Below are 20,941 nucleotides of genomic sequence, written 5' to 3' on the forward strand. Positions count from 1 at the left end.
CCGCAGTGCCTGGCGTCCGGGAAGAAGCGGCTGTGAGGGAAACACGCTTAAGGCAATTCGGTTCCCTAGCCTTGAGGTTTGTCAGAGGGAAGGAACAACAAGCAAAAATAATCCTCTGCAGCCACATCTCGGCGACTCTCCTGCTGACCTCGCGCGACGTACCCGCCGCCGCTGTTGGTTGGAGGTGTGTACGGGGGCCGGTAGGGGAGGCCGGTGTGGTGGTCGGAAGGGGACATTCCGTTCGCGCGTCGCGGCTCGAGGCAACCGTCCTGTGCGTGAGCCCGGGAGTCGGAGGTGTAGCGGCAGCGACATTGTTCTTGCCAGCTGCCTACGCTGCGGTGTGTGCGTGAGAGAAGCGGAGTCTTTTCTCTCAGGTGAAGGCTGAAAAGCCGCGTGGGAAGGGAGGTGACCGGCGCACGTTGTGCGGCCGGAGGGCTCTGAGGGCACAGGTGGGGCTGGGATCGGTTTGGGATGAGGCGGCCAAGTGGCGAGGTGGACGTAGCAGGTCCCAAAGGGGCGCCGATGGAGGCTTCGTACTGGAGAGAGAGTGGGGCTTTCTGGAGAGGATGTTTTAGGGAGGGAAGAGGACCCTGGTTGTTTTCGGCTCTTAATTCCCAGTTCCATCTGAGCGGGAGGCCGGCGCCGCCCCGCCCGTGGGGGAGGGGAAAAGAGGCTGTGTCGGCGGAGGCAGAAGCGACGCAGATGCGAAAGTAGCGGCCTCCGGGCACCATTTCTGTGGACGGAAACAAAATCTGGGTTTGAAGGCAGCTGCCGCTTTGCTTACCCTAGTGTTCCGTCTTTGACTCTCCTTGGGTTTAGTCCGGACGTGTGCAGATATTGGGCTGTTAGGAGCGCCTCTTTCCTGCCCATTTTATGCGGAAGATCCCTTATTGACCCAGGAATAGAAAAGATGTTTGAGTGTTTTGGGGAATGGGCTTCTCCCAAACCCAGCACTTTTGGGGGGAGGGAGGACGAGGGTGAGCATAAGCTTCCCTAGGTGGTGTTGATTTTATTTGTCGAATGTGATTAAATTTTCTCTGCGTCTCTAAATGATTTCTTAAAATGGCCCTCCGCCGCTTTGGGGCGAATATAGATTTGCATCTGCCATTTTCCACGTGGATCAAAAGTATTTCACCAAAGGCTCCCCAATTTCTTACAGTTCCGAGGGGTGTGCCTTTACCCTGTTTTTTTTTTTTTTTAAAGCACGTGCACCGAAGCTGGAGCAATAACAAAGTTGTCCTCTTTTCCCGTATGATTGTTGTGATATTAACTTGGGGTAAAATACTGGTTTTTAGGTTCAAGGCTGCACGTCTTGTGCTAATCTTCCAAACATTAGCATTGCTCATATCTGAATCTATGAACCATTAACTGCAGTTTGGAGAGCCCGTCTGCTTCAGGGTAAGAAGCTGCTAATTCCTTGTCCAGCTCCATATTTGGCAGTTAAAGCAAAGTTTCTAAGTAAACATTCGCTCTGTTAGTATCCATTGGTCATTTTAATGCCCAAGATGCCTAGCCTTTTTTTTTAAGGCCTGATCAATTTGAATCCCTTAGGATTTGAACTATTGTTTGTTTGGCAATATGACCTTGAGTTTGTTTTAAAAATTTAGGGATAGTCTTGTGTGTCCTTGTGTCATGACTTAATCTCTATACATAGGCTGTTTAATTCTAGGAGGTATCAAGGAATTGTCGGGAGGATAAGAGCCTCAAATGGATTGCTGTCATGGGTCAGGTTGTTAAGTACTCAGGGTTGAGTTATTAGTGACGGTAAACAAGTATCCAGAGTGGAGTGAACCAGAATGCTTGTGGGTGGATGAGGATCTGAAGAAGATGGTGAAGAAGAAAACAAGTCATTTGACGACTTGATAGTCTTAAGTGTTTGGTTAGCAGCTGAGCAGTTTGAATTGTCTGCAGGCAACTAACTCCTGGTTTGAATAAAGTGTTGGCGCTCTTGGTAGCAGGAAATATTCATTATCCACATTTGACTTATGAGAGATCAAAAATCAAAATTTCAGTATCAGCTACTAAAAATCTATTAACAGTGCCTTTAGATTTTTAACAGCTTTCTTATCCTAAAGAATTATTGCTGTGGGTGACCGGTTAGCAGTATTGAAAATCTTTTCCTGGGTTGCTGTAAAAAAATTTTTTTCCCCATATTTTTGTGCTGAGTGGCTATGAGGACAGTGAATCATCCCTTTCAAGGCTAGATTTGGTAGGCACAGACTTACGAGTTGTTTCTGAACTTAAATTGAATATAATTTAGCAATGACCTAGTTACTTTCCACTGGTAGATACTTGTATAATACTGGCAGAACAAACTGATTTCTTCTAGAACCCCTGGCCTCATGTCAGAAGCAATAGAATCAGTTTCTTGACAGCTGCATCTCAGCTTATTTTTAATCTTTAAATTTTTAGATATTTTACCCTATTTTGATACCTTAGAAAGTATGTTGGGATGACTTGTTTTTCCTGTTATGTTACTGTCTTATATTTCTTCTGCTTTTTAGCTCCTCCAACCATTTCTCAAATAAGCTAACAGTTGAATTATATTCTTGATGTCATTTGGATGCTTTTTCAAAGGGGTCGTTCTTAACCTGGTATCGAGAAAACATCACTGTAGGGAGGAGGCATGGTTTCACATCCTCTCTTAACACTGAGGAACCTAAACTCCTTGCCTTAGGCTCGCGAAACACCATTTTTTTTTTTTGTAAGTGAAGCTAATATGCTGTTTATTTCAAAGAAATAAACATATTAAACTTAAAGCGTAGTATATAAATACATACTTTTTATTTTTGTGGGATAACATTTCCGTTTTTTTAATCCTTGGCCACTTTTTTTGCTGTTTCATATCACATTCATGTATGCAACATGTATTAATCTTTAAAGCACAAAATTTAAGAATCGCTATTGAGTTTGAACTGCTCAGAGTGAATCATGATTATTGCACAGGCATGATTTTATATATACATACATAGCGAAAGCTAATTATGAAGTAGTAATAGCATTTTTTTTTTCATTAATAGCATTTAATAGTATGTTTTATCCTTGGGATGTATTTTATTTTTTTAATAATATTTTATTGAGTTTTGGTGAAAGTTTACACAGCAGGTTAGGTTTCCATTTGACAGTTTCCACACAGATTGTTCAGTGGCCTTGTTAATAGTTTCTGAACTTTGAAATTTGTGTTCTTACCTTTGGTCCTGAGAAAAGAGGAGGCTTAATCCATAATTACTTTTTGTCCTTTATTTCTACGGGCACGGTGCTTACAGAAACCCTGGTGGTGTAGTGGTTAAGTGCTGTGGCAGCTAACCAGAGACCATCTTGAATTTCAGAAAGTTCCAGTTTTAATATTCAGGGTGGGGGTTGGAGTTTAAGAACACAGTGCCTCTCTAGACATAATCCGTTGCTCAAGGAGGAAGGACCTGGGCCGGGCTAATATAATCCCTGCCATCGGTGAGGGGCTTTAGAGGGGAAAGAGATTAAATATCCAAATACTTAGTAAAGATACGGAGACACATAGCCTTTGTAGTTCAGTTTCTGGCCAGGAGAACTTTGTCCTGTTACTAGGGAGCTTATTCTTTTTATAAGAAGCAAGATACTGTGATAGAATTTTCCCATGCTGAAAATTTGTTTTTCTAGGGTTTTTTTTTTTTTTTTTTTTTTGATACCATTTTCTTTTGGTTTCTTGACTTTTATTTTTTTAATAAGGTGAAACGTATTTTTTGGCTTAGCAGTCTTCATTTGGGCCGTTTTTGCAACCATTGAAATAGCTACCAAAGAGTGGCATGAAATTTCATATTAGTAATCTGCAGTGAAGGAGCACTGGTGGTGCAGTGATTAAGTGCTCAACTGCTAACTGGAAGGTCTGCAAGAGAAAAGACCTAGGGATCTGCTTCCATGAAGATTACAGCCTAGGAAACCCTGTGGGGCAGTTCTACTCTGTCATACAGGGTCATTGTGAGTCAGAATTGACTCCATGGTACACGATAACAACAATTTGCAATGAGTGAATTTTTGATTGTGCATTGTGGTGCTTATATTATTTGTAGTGGTAGTGGTTTCCTCTCAAGGACAGTGGGTTTGTTTTGGTGGATAGTGGTTTTGACTCGGTGTTTGGAGTTACTGGTTAAAGCTAGATTTTCTGTTTATCTGTAGACCTATCCATCTTATCACTATTACCATGGGTAATAGAGAAGTCCTTTTAATTAGAAGGTTAAGAGATGTCATTTCAGAGATCCCAGCAATTCGAGAGAACTAATGGAATATGTAATGATTTTGCTTAGAGTACCTTGTCTTTTCTGTTATAATCTGCTCTGATAATTTTGTTATCTCTAGTAGACTTAAAGAATTAATTCCGTTGATTTCTTGTCCAAGTGCATATATTACTTTACAGTATTTAAATCATACTTTAGTTCCAGAATTTTAATTGTGTTTTTCAGTGTTGTATAAGCATTTTTCAATGGTGCTGTAGTCTTTGGCAATATTTTAATGGCTGCCTGTGAACCATCAAACTGATATTTCACCATTTACTAAATTTTTGTTTTTAAAACCATAAACTTAATATTAGGTAGAAAAAAATAGTAGCATATTAAGTAAGCGTATCAATTTTTTTAAGCTTCTCACTTTCAGAAACATAAAGCGAAGGGGGAGTGTACCTTAGGATCTAGGCAGTTAGTTTTTCTTTATTATTCTTTCTTTACATAGCTACTTATTTTTTAATTCCAGTATGATTTCTTTACTAGTCTGTTCCCCCATTTTAGTCTCCTCAATTCTATTTTCAATTAGTTGGTAATATTTAAACACACTCAGAGTTTAACCATTGCATAATACTTTGTCAAAAAAATTGTTACTGAAGTAGGCATAGTGTCAGGGATTACTTTTTAGTTTTACTAATAGTGCTGAATGAATTTTCACACTCCATTGGTCTTTATCCTAGAGCTGTATTTTCCAACCAGTAACGTGTATCTTGAGTCCCTGGGTGGGGCAAATAGTTAAGCTCTTGACTAGTAGCCGAAAGACCGGCTGTTAGAATCCACCCAGAGGCACCTCAGAAGACAGTCCTAACTATCTGCTTCTGAGAGATCACAGCCTTGAAAACCCTGTTAAGTGCAGCTCTATTCTGCACACATGGCGTCACCACGAGTATGGATCAACTCGTGGGCAACTAAAAACAACAACGTGTATCCGTTAGATGATTATGTGGGTGATATAAAGATAAATCAGAAAGCTGAAAGAAAATGGAAAAATATGATTTTAAAAATTACAAAGTTATTATTATAGGCTGTTTGTAACATTCAGACAATATAGCAGCATCTTCCTCTCCACAGTGGTAGTGCTGAGAGTTTGGTATGTAGCCTTCCTTTTTTTCCCCTGAGATTTATAATTCTCATAGATAAAGACTCATTTATATACTTGTTTTTTTTTTTTTTGGTTGTTTTTATATTCTTGTTTATAACCCTTCTCTCCAAAAAAGATGGGTTTGCAACACGTTCTAAGATTTGTGGTTTTTACTTTACCTTCATGGACATTTTTTTCTTGTCTACGTTTATAACTCTTCCCTATTTTTTTTCTATCTTTAATGAGTGCATGGAAACCCTGGTGGCATAGTGGTTAAGTGCTAAGGCTGCTAACCAAAGGGTCGGCAGTTTGAATCCGCCAGGCACTCCTTGGAAACTCTGTGGGGCAGTTCTATCCTGTCCTGTAGGGTCCCTATGAGTCGGAATCGACTCGACGGCACTGGGTTTGGTTTTTGGTTTGATAATGAGTGCATAGTATATTTTATCTGTCCTTTCACCATACTTATTTTTGTCTGTATGCTGAGCAAATAATCTGAGAAGCTGGGCTATGTAAGGAAGAATACAACATCAGAAGTGAAGGAAGACTCACTGACAGCCTGTGATATGCAGGTGACACAACCGTGCTTTCCGAGAATGAAGAAGACGGGCAGCACTGATGAAGATCAAAGACTACAGCCTTCAGCATGGATTACACCTCAACGTAAAGAGAAGAGTCCTCACAGCTGGACCAATTGGCAACGTCATGATAAATGGAGAAAAGTTTGAAGTTGTCAAGGATTTCATTTTACTTGGATCCACAATCAACAGCCATGGAAGCAGCAGTCAAGAAATCAAACGACGTATTGTATTGGGCAAATCTGCTGCAAAAGATTTCTTTGAAGTGTTGAATAGCAAAGACATCACCTTGAAGACTAAGGCGTGCCTTACCCAAGCCGTGGTGTTTTCAGTTGCTTCATATGCATGTGAAAGCTGGACAATGAATAAGGAAAACCGAAGAATTGATGCCTTTGAAATACAGTATTGCAAATGTCATGGATTGAATTGTGTCCCTGAAAAATGTGTGTCAGCACGTCTAGGCCATGATTCCCAGTATTCTGTGATTGTCCACTATTTTGTCATTTGATGTGATTTTCCTATGTGTTGTAAATTCTACCTCTGCGATGTTAATGAGGCAGAATTAGAGGCAGTTATGTTAATGAGGCAGGACTCAAGCTATAAGATTAGGTTTTGTTTTAAGTCAATCTCTTTGGAGATATAAAAAAGAAAATCCAGCAAAGAGACTGGGGGACCTCATACCACCAAGAAACAAGAGCAAGTAGAATAGTGCGTCCTTTGGACCCGGGGTGCCTGTGCTGAGAAGCTCCTCAACCGTGGAAGATTTGTCATAGGGAGAAGTGACAGAAAAAGCCATTCCCTGGAGTTTGCACCCTGAATTTGGACTTCTGGCCTCCAAAACTGAGAGAATAAGTTTTTCTTATTAAAGCCATCCATTTGTGATACTTCTGTTACAGCAGCAGCAGATATCTAAGACAGTGAAGAATATTGAATATACTGTGGACTGCCAGAAAAGCGAACAAATCTTGGAAGAAGTACAGCCAGAGTGCTCCTTAGAAGGAGGATGATGAGACTTCATCTCACATACTTTAGACATGTTATCAGGAGGGACCAGTCCATGGAGGAGGACATCATGCTTGGTAAAGTAGGTGGTCAGCGAAAAAGAGGAAGACCCTCAGTGAGGTGGACTGACACAATGGCTCTAACAATAGGAACGATTGTGAGTATGGTGCAGGACCAGGCAGTGTTTTGTTCTGTTGTACGTAGGGTCCTTATGAGTCCGAACCAACTCATCGGCATCTAACAACAGCATCTATAAAACCAAACCAGTTGCCCTTGAGTTGATTTTGACTCATGGTTACCCCATGCGTTACAGAATACAACTATGTTTCATAGAGTTTTCTATGGCTGTGACGTTTTGGAAGTGGATTGCTAGGCCTGTCATCTGCGGTGCCTCTGGGTGGATTCAAACCATCAGCCTTTTGGTTAGTAGTTGAGCGCTTAACTGTTTATATTTTTCTCTTGAAGGACGTTTAGATTTTCTGATTTTTTTCTCCTGTGGCAGTAAAGAACTTCTACTACACATCTTTATGCCATTGCGCAAGTATTCTTTGTAGTGTGTCTTAGAAGTGGAATTACCGTTTATATATATTCGCTTTTAAATCATTTGATTAAAATTGCCAAATTTAATGCTCTGATGAAAGAACTTGGCTAGGTATAACCAGAAATAAAGTGTTTTACAAATAATAAAAAAAAAAAATTGCCAAATTACATCTCTTAAAAAAAAAAACACCCAGTGCCGTTGAGTTAATTTGGACTCATAGCAACCCTATAGGACAGAGTAGAACTGCCCCACAGGGTTTCCAAGGAGCGCTTGGCGGATTTGAACTGCTGACCCATTGGTTAGCAGCCGTAGCACTTAACCGCTATGCCACCAGGGTTTCCCATCTCTAAAAGGTTGTATCAATTTATACTTTCACCAGCATTAATATGAAAGAACCCATTTTCCCACACCCTTGACAATACTGGATGTTATCAATTACTTTCTTATTAAATAAATGGCTTTTTTTTTTTTTTTTGCAGTATTGCATATTTTCATTGGATACCATATTTCCTTACAGATGTTTGGTATGTAGTAGATTCTCCACAAATGGTTGATGGCGTAATTGTATTGCTGAATTTAAAAAATTGACATACAATTTATGAGCAGTAAAAACCACTCTCCTCAGGTGTGTAGCTGTATGAGTTTGGACAGACATGAAACCATCACCACAATCAGAGTTAAGATATTTCCATCACCCCAGAAATTCCCCTGTGCCCACTTGTGGTCATTTTCCTTCTTCTACCCTCAGCCCCTGATCTGATCCGTCCCTGTAATTTTCACCTTTTCCAGAATGTCACATTAATGGCATCGTATAGTATTTGCCTTTTGTGTCCAACTTCTTTACTTAGAGTAATCCTTTTGAAATTCATCCCATGTTGTTGCATCTATCAGTAATCGCTTCTTATTGCTGGGTCCTTTATTGTGTGGGTTTGCCACAATTTGTTTTTTCACTTACCTGGTTCATGAGCATTTGGGTTGTTTCCAGTTTAGGGGTTATGAATAAGTTGTTATAAACAACATACGGGTCTTTCTGTGGATATGTTTTTCTTGGATTATAGGGGAAGTCAATGTGTAATTTATAAGCAATTGCCGTACTGTTTTGTTTTTAAAAGTCTTCCTAATCCTTGACAGCACTTGGTATGGTTAGATTTTTAATGTTAGCTATTAGTATTATGTGTGTGGGGGGTGGTATACCATTGTGGTTTTAGTTTCCATTACACTAATGACTAAAGAAGGAGCCCTGGTGGTACAATGGTTAAGTGTTCTACTGCTAACTGAAAGGTTGGTGGTTTCAACCCACCCAGCTCTCTATGGGAGAAAGACCTGGCAGTCTGCTTCCATAAAGATTACAGCCTGGAAAACCCTATGGGGCAGTTCTGCTTTGCTACATGGGGTTGCTGAGTTGAAATCAACTTGATGGCACCTAACAACAACAAATAACTAAAGATGTTGAACGTCTTTTCATGTATTTTTTTGCCATCCATATTTCTTGGTGAGGAGCCCTGGTGATGCAGTGGTTAAGAGCTAGGCAGCTAATCAAAAGGTCGACAGCTCAAATCCACCAGCTGCTCCTTGGAAACCCTATGGGGCAGTTCTGTTCTGTCCTTTAGGGACACTATGAGTTGAAATTGACTCATGAGCAACGGTTGGGTTTTTTGGTTATTTCTCAGTGAAGTGTATATTCAAATCTTTTGCCTATTTTTAATTTGATTTCTTGTTTTTGAGTTATGAGAGATGTTTATGTATTCCAGATACAAATCCTGTATCAGATAGTGTTTTGCAAATATTTTTTTCTAGTCTGTGGCTTATCTTTTCATTTTCTCAATGATGTGTTTAAACAAGCAGAAGTTTAAAATTTTGATGAGGTTTAATTTCTCTTTTTTTCTTTTACTTTTTGTACTTTTTGTTAAGTAAAATCTTTGCTTAACCCGAGGTAAATGAATAATTTCTTTTACAAAAACCAGCACAAAGCTGGCTCCTGTGAGGCAGAAGTTAAAGATGTTCCAAATGTCTAACTTTTCCCAGCTGCTGTTCCACTCCATCATCTCTAACATCAACTACTCCCTCTTGCCACAGAACTCTCCCTCCTGTCTTTGGGTTCCCTAATTTCTTGCAACGTCTCATGGAGCTCACGGACCATGTGAAGGAAACGGTCACAAGGCTGTGGAGGTTGGCAAGTCCCAAATTTGAGCGTCAGGCATAGACTTTTACCTGCCCTCAGCTTCTAGCTAAAGGTACTCAGCTTTCTTGCTCCATGGGCGGGAAACCCCTCGGTGCCACCTCCTGCAGGTCTCTTCTGCCGGTTTCTGTTGTGGCTCTCCTTCTTTGGTGGTGGTGGGCTGTCCTCTTTGCTGTGGAATTGGCTCTCTCTTAAGGCAAAACTGACCAATCCCCTTAGTAGGCTACAGTTACCTATCACACAGTCACCTGGGTAGGAGTTACAAGACCTTGGCTATAAAGGCCACACACAAAAGTAATTAATCCACCACACAAGGTCACAACAATTTTCTGTGTTTTCTTCTTGAAGTCTAGAGTTGTATATTTAGGTTGTAAGTTTTGGACAGTGGTCCATTTCAGTTTAATTTTTGAACATGTTGCAAAGTATAGGTTAAACTTTATTTTTTTAATATGCGAATGTCTGGTTCAGAATCATTTTGTTGAAAAGACAAAGTGAATTAAATTACCTTGGAAAATAAATTGACACTATACTGTATCTGTGTGGTTCTATTGCAGTGCTAAAGTTTTGGAATTTCGTTACCTCTAAAAGTTCTTTAAATTATTTGTGCCATAACTGCTTTACTTGATTTGTTCAAGCCTTTAATTTCAAGTCTCAATCCTGACTTCATATTACAGCAGTAGTGCATGTTCCTGTGAGTAAATATGTACACATCTGTGCATAAGTAGACATTTGTGCATATGTATGTTTGCCTGTAAATAAGCACAGGCGGTTAGAAGATTGGCATAGTCTTTAAGGGCATTTTGAAATTGTCCAATTTAGTCAATTCATTTATATCCCCCCTGTAGCAACCCTATTTATTATCAAAAAATCTATTTTACTAGGTTGAGTCTCTTCTTAAGAAGGCTTTTGGTATCAGATTGACTCAAAAAAGATTTCAGTTCTGTTATGTACTATTAGTGGTAGATGCTACAAGGAAAACGTCTCCTAAGCACCTCCCAGGAGCGTAACACTGCTAGACTTACATACTTACTATTAGTATACAGGGGTTTACTCTACATGCACACGCGCCCTAAGTGTATTAATAAGAGCCAAAGAAGAAATATAAAATGGTAAGGGGAAGAAGTGATAAATCATTTCTGGGGGGATCTAGCCAGGAAAGCAAGATAAAATTGAAATAAAACCCTGAGTAGGTTTTTGAATAGTAGATGGGCAGAGGGTTTGGTGATGTGAGATTTTAGGGAGACAGTCATTCCCTAAATATTCTTTTCTCATTAAACTTTGGCTTAGACTATTCACTTCTTTCATTTCCTACAGGTCAGATTTCTACTGCTCCAGTTAAAGAGGGTACATCCTTTGTAGTATGACTAGCATTTATCACACAGTAAGATAACTATGTTCAGGACTTCTGTGTCCCACTAGACTTTAAATTTTTTGAAGCAGCTGATCATGCCTATTATGTTCACCGTTGTTTTTCTCTTGTGTAGTTCATAACATTCAGTAAATGTTTAATGAGTTTGTGTTGCCTCAACATTATAGACTAACCTAAAGAATAAAAATTGTAGGTTCAGGGAATGATGGTAAATGGTATATTATTTTTAGAGCATAGAATTTGTTGCAGGAATGAGAAATATACCAAAACAAAACAAAACAAAACAAAAACCCCGTTGCCGTCAAATCTATTTTGACTGATAGCAACCTTATAGTTAGTGGGAGATAAATTTGAAAAATTGGTTAGGACCTTGAGTGTCAGGCTAGATTTCTGTAGAGGGCCTTTGTGGGGTAAAGGGCCTAGTTTACTCAAGGATGGAAAAGTAAGAATTTGAGGACTGAATCCATGTCCACATTTTGGGGCTTGGATTCATGCTGTTCCTTACTGCACAGTCTTATGTGCCAAACTGAATGCTATTGTTTGGATTTTACTGTATACAGTGTACACTGTGCGTGATAGAGGAGCTTGGAAGACTTGAGGAAGAACTGAAGTTATTTCAGGAGCACAAGTAAATAGTAAAGGTATGAATTAAGTTAAGTGGAAATGAGAGGATATTTGAGTGTCAGGACTTCACAGTTTGAATGTCAAAGCTTAAAGGGGAAAAGTCGCTTATGGCTGAGCTTTCAAACTGTGAACATAGTGACACAATTAACAGAAATAGGGAAACAAGCTTCCTTCTGTGTGCAGGAATGTGTACATTGGGTTACCTATAAGGTTATGTGTGGGTATTCTGTAGGAAATTAAAAATGTAGAATTCAAGTTTATAGTAGAGACTAGATACAGTAATCCCCTGCCACCACCCACCCCCCACACCCAATCCATGGTTTCACTTTCTGCGGCTTCACTTAACGTCAACCTTGATTGGAAAATTTTAAATGAGTACGTAGCATGATGAAATCTAGAGCTCTCCTGCTCCATCATTCACGTAATTTTTTTACAGTATATTCTTATTTTGTTTTATTGTTGTTAATCTCTTACTGTATCTAATTTGTAAATTAAATGTTATCATAGGTATGTATGTATAGAATGAAATGTAGTATATATAGATAGGGTTCGGTACTATCTGTAGTTTCAGGCATCCACGGGGCGGGGGGTGGTCTTGGAACGTATTCTGCCTGAATAAGGGGGCGTTACTGTGTACGTGTTAGGTAGAGGTGTGAGCTGAAGCTATGAGTGGAGCAAACGGTTAAGCGCCCAACTATTAGCCAAAAGGTTGGCAGAGCCCACTCAGAGGTGCCTTGGAAAACAGGCCTGGTTATCTTCTTCTAAAAGGTCACAGCCTTGAAACCCCTATGGAGTAAACATGGGGTTGCCGTGAGTCGGACTGGCGGCAACTAACAAGAACAACGGAAGACAAAACTTGAGGACTTCCTCCATTTTGATGAGAAGAAAAATGTCTCCTCGTAGGAATCTAGAAGAGTTAGGAGGAGGTGATGAATAGTGGATAATGCTAATGGGTGGAGAACTGAGGAGGTGTCATTGGATAATCGAGAAGAATTGTGACTTTACAGAGAATTACATTCAGGTATGCGGGAGAGTTCAGATGATAGTATTTGAATAGATGAAAGGAAGAATTAGTTGCTCAATTAATTTAGGACAGAATATGGCTAATAATTAAACCCTGGTGGTGTAGTGGTTAAGAGCTACAGCTGCTAAACAAAAGATCAGCAGTTCGAATCCACCAGGTGCTTATTGAACACTACGGGGCAGTTCACCTTTCTGCAGGATTGCTATCAGTCAGAATCCACTTGACAGCAACCGGTTTGATTTTTGGTTAATAAATGCCATAAAAAAAACCAAAGTACTTTGATGTTTCAGAGGAAAGATAATTCTATTGAGGAACTAGAAAGATTTTCAGGGGGAATGATGTTTTAACTGGGCCTAGGTGAATACATAGGGTTTTGATCATCACAGAAAGGAAAGTGTGGTATGAGTATTAGAGTAGGAGTCAAAGACCTGGTTCGTATTAACAGACTTCTACAATTTTAGGTTTGGAGCTACCTATTTCAAGGTCACTGTGAGTTGAAATCAATTCTGTGGCAGCGGGTTTGGTTGGTTTGTTTTGGTGGTGCAGTGGTTAAGCACTTGGCTGCTAACTGAAAAATAGGTGGTTGGAACCCACCAGCTGCTTCATGGGAGAAATATGTGGCAGTCTCCTTCTGTAACAATTTACAGCTTTGGAAGCCCTATGGGCACAGTTCTACTCTGTCTTATAGGGTCGCTATGAGTTGGAATCGGTGACCTCCAGTAACTGGTAACTCATAAGGTAGCCCCTTGTTTGAACAACTGGTTATTCTTCCATTATGTCGAACCCAAATCTACCTTCCTGTAATTTCCATTCGCTGCACTAGTTCAGTCTTCAGTATTCAACCAGCATTTAATTTGTGCAGAGTAAAACAGATCTGTCAGTTCATTTTAGATATTACATCTGTATTAATGTAACCTGAGATTGTTTGCTTTTGGGGCAGCCCCATTACATTAGTGATTTATTGATCTAATTTTTAACTTAAGTAATTAAAACAAAAAAAGACCTGAGTGTTTCTTACCTAAAAGCTGAGGTTTTAGTCAGGGGAAGAAACGATAGCTTGGATTCATAAGTTTCTAACTTTTTTTTTAAAGGTATTTAGAAACAGGAAATCTGAGCAATTTATAGGGCATGTAGCCAATGTGATTTTCTTTTCTGTCTTAGTTGTGCATCTGTCTTATTTCTTATTCTCTACTGCCCTCTCAATGGAAGTTATTTAGAGATGCAGGAAAGATGGTGATAATTGGAATAAAGCAATTTTCCGTGAGAACTAGAGTAGCTGTGCTTCAGGAATTAGCCTGGGCAGATGGAGAGGAAACACATTGTTAGTTGTTATAGAGTCAGTTTTGACTCATGGTGACCCTAAGTAGGCAAAATAGAAGTGTGCTTCATAGGGTTTGCAAGGCTGTGATCTTTCGGAAGCAGGTCGCCAGGCTTCTCTTTATCTCCTACAACTAACCAAAGTCCTTGCTTGGCGATTGATCTGTAATCTATCCCAAAGTCTAATTTGACATCATTCTTAAATATTGAACCATCAAGGGAAGACAGTGGGAAGAGGAGCAGAGGATTAGAAGATGAGCGAGGTGGCAGTTATTCGTTTGTGTACACACATAAACTAGCTTATTATGTAATAGATAATTTGCTAGTAAGTTTGTTTCTCTGATACCTTAAGTTTCTGGTTGATGAGATTGGTTTCCATCAGTCAGTTATATCTTGGCTCTCTAAATTTGGAGTCACTTTAAATCAGTTATGGTAGAGAAGTAACTGGTCTGTAAATATAATTAATTGAAACACAAACCTCTGAGTAACATCTTTATCTCATTTTACCATTCCCTATGTGAGCCCCCTTCAATCTTTAAAAAAAAAAAAAAGCCTGCAGAGCCTATTGTGGTTATTTGTTTGGGCTTTTATCACGTTGGCATAGCCTTAATATTTAATCTCATTTATCATTTGAAATTTACTTTTCACTCTTTTCATTAAATTATTATTAATAATTTACTGAGTAATAACAGTGTTAGTTGTCTTCACTGTCTTTTCTCTATTCTCCAGTCTAAATTGGTATCACCTTCATACTTTTTTTTTTAGTGTCTGACTGTAAACTTCTCTTGAACTTTGTTATCCTGACTCTTCATTATATTTTGACTTGTCTTTGATACAGATACGTAAGTGACAAAAATAGTTGGTGAAGATGTACTTTATGAAAGTGATGGAAAATTTAGAGTCAAATGGCACAGAGTCGCTATAGAAAATTTAGAAGTATGCAGGAGAGAGGAGAAAAAGTGATTGTCTTCAAACCCAGAAACACTAATGTTTCTGTCACTTGGAATTTGAACAAATTATTTTATACATAATTTATTTGATTTAGAGGGTAACTTCGTATCTTCCCGTGTCTTAGTATTATTTTAACATCAGTTGTTACAGTAAAAGATGTGAGTATAATTTTCACGTTTTAGTTGGCTTACAGAATTTTACTAGATAAGTCCACTGTGCTTTCCCCTTCCCCATCATGCAAAATAAAAATACTGCGTTGCTTAGCTTTGTCGTCTTAAACGTAGCAAATGAAAGTCTTTTATAGATCAGGGTTATTATCCTTGTTATTGGAAGATTTTAGGTTTGTTGGGAACTAGTGGCACCTGGAAATGGCAATCTATGGTTCTGCTTTATGAAGTAACCTTTTTAAAGCAAGTGGGGCATTATGTAAGAAACTTAAAAAGCTTTTGGGGTTTTTGTAGCTTGAGTTTAAAAGTATCAGAAGGACAGTTGCAAAGGGAGAAACAGGGACTCTTACTGAATATAATGCAAAAGTTAAATTGGGAGTTATTATAATTGTATAGATGGGGGCATGGGTGGTTTAGTTGTAGAATTTTTGCTTTGCACACGGGAGGCCTGATTTTGATTCCCGGCCAGTGTGCCTCCTCCACAGGCACCACCTGCCTGTCAGTGGAGGCTTGCATGTTGCTATGATTCTGAAGAGGTTTCAGCGGCACTTCCAGCCTCAGACTAGGAAGAAAAGCCTGGCAATCTACTTCCAAAAATCAGCCAGTGAAAACCCTGTGGGTCACAGTGGTTCTATCCCATTGTGTGTGGGGTTGCGGTGAGTTGGGAGCTGACTCAAATACAGCCAAGGACAACAATAGAATTATATAGGGCTACAGTACTGTGTGTAGACTCCATTGTAGTTGGTATCTACATTAATTAAAAACATCACATTGTTGTGGTTTATGGTGGCTTGTTTTGGCTGTGAATTTTTGTTTAAAAGAAAGCTATGTTGAAATGCAATTGCTAAACAGGAATTAAAACTGCATGATGGCTTGCCTAATAGATATACACTTGGATGTCTTGAATTTTTTTTAGTATTTTTAAGTGTAATGGGAAAGCCTGCTTGATTATATTTATTTTGTTTGAAAAACAAGTAATCGAATTTTTGTATGTTTTAACGTTGTTAAAATTTTTGCTCTTCTAGAGGCTATCAGAGTAGAGTAAATGATAAGAAGATGTGCTTCTGTTATTTTTTTCCTTGACTTTTACTTATCTTTCAGGTTTCATCTTAGGAGGTGCTTCCTCTGTCGTAGCACCTAACTCATTCTGTTGAGTTTCCTGTTTGCTTGTTTATATTCCTTGGCAGATTGTAAGCTCATTGAGGGCTAGAGACTGTTTTGTTTACCAAAACCCAAACCAAACCCACTGCTGTAAAGTCGATTCCGACTCATAGTGACCCTATAGGACAGGGTAGAACCGCCCCAAGGAGCGCCTGGCGGATTCGAACTGCTGACCTTTTGGTTAGCAGCCGTAGCACTTAACCACTACACCACCAGGGTTTCCTTTTGTTCACCAGGGTATGTCATTTACCATAATCAGTACCTGCCATATAGTAGATATGTAAATAATGAAAACCTGGGAAGGGCATATACCAGATGTAAGAAGTACTGAGGTTATGGCTGATAATTAATGGTAATCATTATTATCACTTTTAAAGCAATGCAGTTAATCCCCAGAAGGAGAGGGCACAAAGATATAACTCACAGTACTTTCCCCATGGTGCATGCAGCCTCCAGCTCCTGAGACTTGTGTACTCGGCCTACCAAAACCACAACCAAACCCGTTGCCATTGGGTTGATTCCGACCTATAGCGACATTATAGGATAGAGTAGAACTGGCCCATTGCGTTTCTAAGGAGCACCTGGTGAATTCAACCTGCCTTAGCAGCCAAGCTCTTAACCGTTGCACCACCGGGGCTCCATGCACTCTGCTTAGTTTTCCAAAATAAACCATTGGAATTTAGGAAGATAGGAGATTATGATGCCCAAAGGAAAGGGGCATTGTTAAATGGAAATATTTGGCTAAGGTGTTTTTAGTCTGAGGCAACACTAAAGTCTCCTGGGAAAAAGAAAGAAAATAAGGGTGCTACTTTTCCCTAAATAGAAGGGTGAGGTGATCAAGAAATAAGAGACAAAGGGCAGATGCCAATATTGGAGGCTACCAGTAATTGTTGGGAATTCATTGTTTTTGTGAATCGTGTTTTAAGAAACGGTATTTATTTAATTATGCCTGTTTGTGTGGTCAAGATTTATTTCACGGTAATTGCAAAGATGACTTTATTTTTGTGTTTTGCTCCCTCAGCATTTGACATTGTGCAGCAAAGAAATGGTTATGGAGAAGCCCAGTCCGCTGCTTGTAGGGCGGGAGTTTGTGAGGCAATATTATACTTTGCTGAATAAAGCTCCAGAATATTTACACAGGTAAATTTTAAATAGACTTTTTAGTATTTTTTCTTAAATATCACTACATGTATTTTGTCTTTTCTGTAGTTTTATGTCTGGACAGTATCTTTCCAAATGTCTCTAAACCATATCCAATATTTTAACCATACGATAGCTTAAACCAGTGTTTTTCAAGTGTTTTGGCTGAAACCCACAGAAAGAAGAGTTTACTTCATGTCCCAGTACATAACACATTCACATCTGTACATATCTGAAAAAGCTTTATAAAATTATATTTGCCCTTTATATATTCATACACACACACGTGCATATGTATGTACATATATATGCTCTTACTAATACTACTACTACTATCCTTTGCTAAGAAAATTTTCATTAAAAAATCTTGGGCTTGACCATCTAATGCGTTGCAATATGCAATTTGAAATCACTGGCTTAAATTGTCTTAGGTTCTCTAAAACAGTGTTGGAAAAATGGTTTAGTTAAGTGATTATACTTTTGAAAATTTGTATTTCATATTATTTGATCTGCAAAATAGTATCGGTACTTTATAAAACAGTGTCAGTGGCCTTATTTACTATCTTGGCAAGAGTTGGACATTTGAAATCCTGTTTTTTCCAGAGGTTGAAATGAAATTGATTTATATTTTGTAGGAAAATATGAGTAGTATTTTTTCTTCTTTAGGATGTGTCTTAGCAAGTAGAAGATAGGTGAGGCTGTAGTTAAGAATTAGGTTTTGTAAGTACAGTGAAACCTATGAGAACCAGGTTTTGATGGGACCACCTTTGTAAGTTTTCTACCTTTGATGACAAGTACAGTCTTGTACTTTTTTATCACTCTATTAGTGGAAAATATTCCAGTTTTACTTCTGTGGCAGGTTTCCGCCTGACATGGTTCCAGCTTTCACAGGTTTTGCTGTATTTGTTGTAGAACACAGTAAGTAACCAAGTGAGTCAGGGATAAATTGTTTTTGAAAATATATCACTGCCACTTCATTTGGGATAGGCTGTTAAGACTTGCATTCCTTTTTTATAAGCATGCTGGATATTCTAAAATTAGATTTTATGGTTTTTTTCACAATAACCATATGTATATTTCCTGTCTTATTCCAGGAGACATTTTAATACTTACTATTTGCTTGACTTTCTAAGCACTTCACATATGTATATTATGTCTAACAGTCTAGTGAGATGTAGATACTTTTATTATGTCACCTCACACATGGCAGAGCTGAGGCACAGCGAGATTTAGTACATAATTAAGTACTTCAAAATCACTCAGTAAGTGAATGAGTTAGCCATAGCCAGTATTCAGACCCATTTCTGACTCCACAGCCCAGTCATGCCGTTATTCTGGAATACAGTATATATGAAGTACAACTGATGTATCCCTGTAACCCACCCCCCAAGAAAAAAAGCAAATAGCTGTACATTTTTTCTAATTATAAAATGAAGGCATTCTTGTTGACAGTGTAGATGAGGGAGTTGGGGGAGAATGGAATTAATAGGGCCTTTGACTATCTTGGAAATCCTGGTGGCATAGTAGTTAAGTGCTACAGCTGCTAACCAAAGGGTCAGCAGTTTAAATCCGCCAGGCGCTCCTTGGAAACTCTATGGGGCAGTTCTACTCTGTCCTGTAGGGTCGCTATGAGTCGGAATTGACTTGACAGCACTGGGTTTGGTTTGGTTTGGTTTTTGGTTTTTGACTGTCTTGGAAACGCTGGTGGCGCAGTGTGGTTAAGCGCTAAGGCTGCTACCCAAAAGGTCGGCAGTTCAAATCTACCAACTGCTCCTTGGAAACCTGTGGGGCAGTTGTACTCTGTCCAGTAGGGTTGCTATGAAGTGCAATCAACTCGACGGCATCAGATCTGGGTTTTTTTTGTTTTGTTTTGTTTTTGTTTTCACTATCTTGGAGCCCTGGGGGCACAGTAGTTAAGAGTTTGGCTACTATCCAGAAGGTCAGCAGTTTGAATCCACAAGGCACTCCTCGGAAATCCTATGAGGCAGTTCTACTCTGCCCTATAGGGTCACTGTGAGTTGGAATTGTCTTGATGGCAGTGAGTTTGGTTTGGTTGGGTTTCACTGTCTTGGAGCCCTGGTGGCATAGTGGTTGAGACCTTGGCTGCTAACCAAAAAGTCACCAGTTCTAGTCCACCAGCTGCTCCTTGGAAACCTTACAGGGCAGTTCTACTCTGTCCTGTAGGTCACTATGAGTCCGAATTAACTCAGTGGCAGTGGGTTTGGTTCACTGTCTTAAATTTGGTCTTTTCATAATATAGGTCTTAGCACTTTTTTTTTTTTTTTTACAAGGAACATTTATTTCTGTAGTCACAAAAAAAAAATTAAAAACAATAAAGCTCTACACAATCACTTTTAAATAACAGTGTGAATTCTTTTTTATACTTAACCAATTTCCCTATTGTTGGAAATTTAGAATGTTTGTGATTCTCACTTGTTATAAACAACACTGTATTGAGTACCCTTAAGCATGCATTTTTGTGCACCTTTCTTGCTGTTGAGTTGATTCCAACTCATAGCAACCCTATAGGACAGAGTAGAACTGCCCTACAAGGTTTATGAGGAGCAGCTGGTGGATTCAAACTGCCCTTATTTCTTGAGGTTTTTAGGGTAAATGGATGGATATACAGTGTTTAATGCACTGAGAACATCACTTGGCATAAAGGAAGCACTTAGGTGTTTTATTAATATGAGTTGGAATTTCTTTATGAAAAAATTAACTTTGCATCTTTGATAACCTTAATTTAGAAAGATATTAATTTTAATTACTTTAGGTAATGTCAAGGAAACACTAAAATTTATCATGTACTTAAGAGCAGTATAAAAATAAATGAGAAATTAGATGCTGAAATAAAGTAGATTTTGACTTTGTTTCTGAATTAATCTCAGTTGTTTTAATCAAAGCCTTTGTAATAATTTGGAACTCTTTGAGTAGAATGTTAAACAGAATATTTGGTTCCCAAACTGAGTTTTTTTAATCTGAGGAGAAAAAAAAAAATTGCTTTATTAACTATAGTGTTACTATTTAGAATGTACTTTGGGTATCTCATTCTTGCATTTAAGAATTAGATGAGAATAACTAATGATTGAATGTCTACTTAGTCTGCCAGGCACCATACTAAGCATACTGTGTGTATGATTTCATTTAATCCTTGTAACAACCCTATGGAGTAGTTACTGTTCTTGTTTTATAACCTAGGAAACTGAACTTAAAGACCTTAAGTAACTTGCCCAAGATTACATAACTAATTAGTGACAGAGCCAGGACTGGAACCTGGGCCTGACACCAGAACTCTACTGCCTCTTAGACTTTGTGAAAATTCGATGTTAATCATTAATTATCGATGATTTCACAGGTTTTATGGCAGGAATTCCTCCTATGTTCATGGTGGAGTAGATGCTAGTGGAAAGCCCCAGGAAGCTGTTTATGGCCAAAATGTAAGTATCAATCTCATACTTTAGATATGTTTTTGTGTTAAGATAGAAGTTTGAAAAATAGCCTATTTGTGCCCATAGATTTCTCCTTTTTACAAGGAGATATGGTCATTAGTTGTAACT

General features: G+C 38.8%; 1 protein-coding gene across 2 annotated transcripts in view; it reads left to right on the forward strand.

The window, feature by feature from the left end:
* G3BP2 (G3BP stress granule assembly factor 2) overlaps positions 1-20,941 on the forward strand; it is a 93,490-nt gene that overhangs the window by 56,661 nt on the left and 15,888 nt on the right. For both annotated transcript variants that reach the window (XM_049885958.1, XM_049885959.1), the window contains exons 4-5: positions 17,266-17,384; positions 20,740-20,821. In XM_049885958.1, coding sequence (XP_049741915.1) covers positions 17,266-17,384; positions 20,740-20,821 — 201 coding nt within the window. The remainder of the gene's footprint in view (positions 1-17,265; positions 17,385-20,739; positions 20,822-20,941) is intronic.

The sequence above is a fragment of the Elephas maximus genome, chromosome 5, assembly GCF_024166365.1.
Source record: "Elephas maximus indicus isolate mEleMax1 chromosome 5, mEleMax1 primary haplotype, whole genome shotgun sequence".
Taxonomy (NCBI): Eukaryota; Metazoa; Chordata; class Mammalia; order Proboscidea; family Elephantidae; genus Elephas; species Elephas maximus.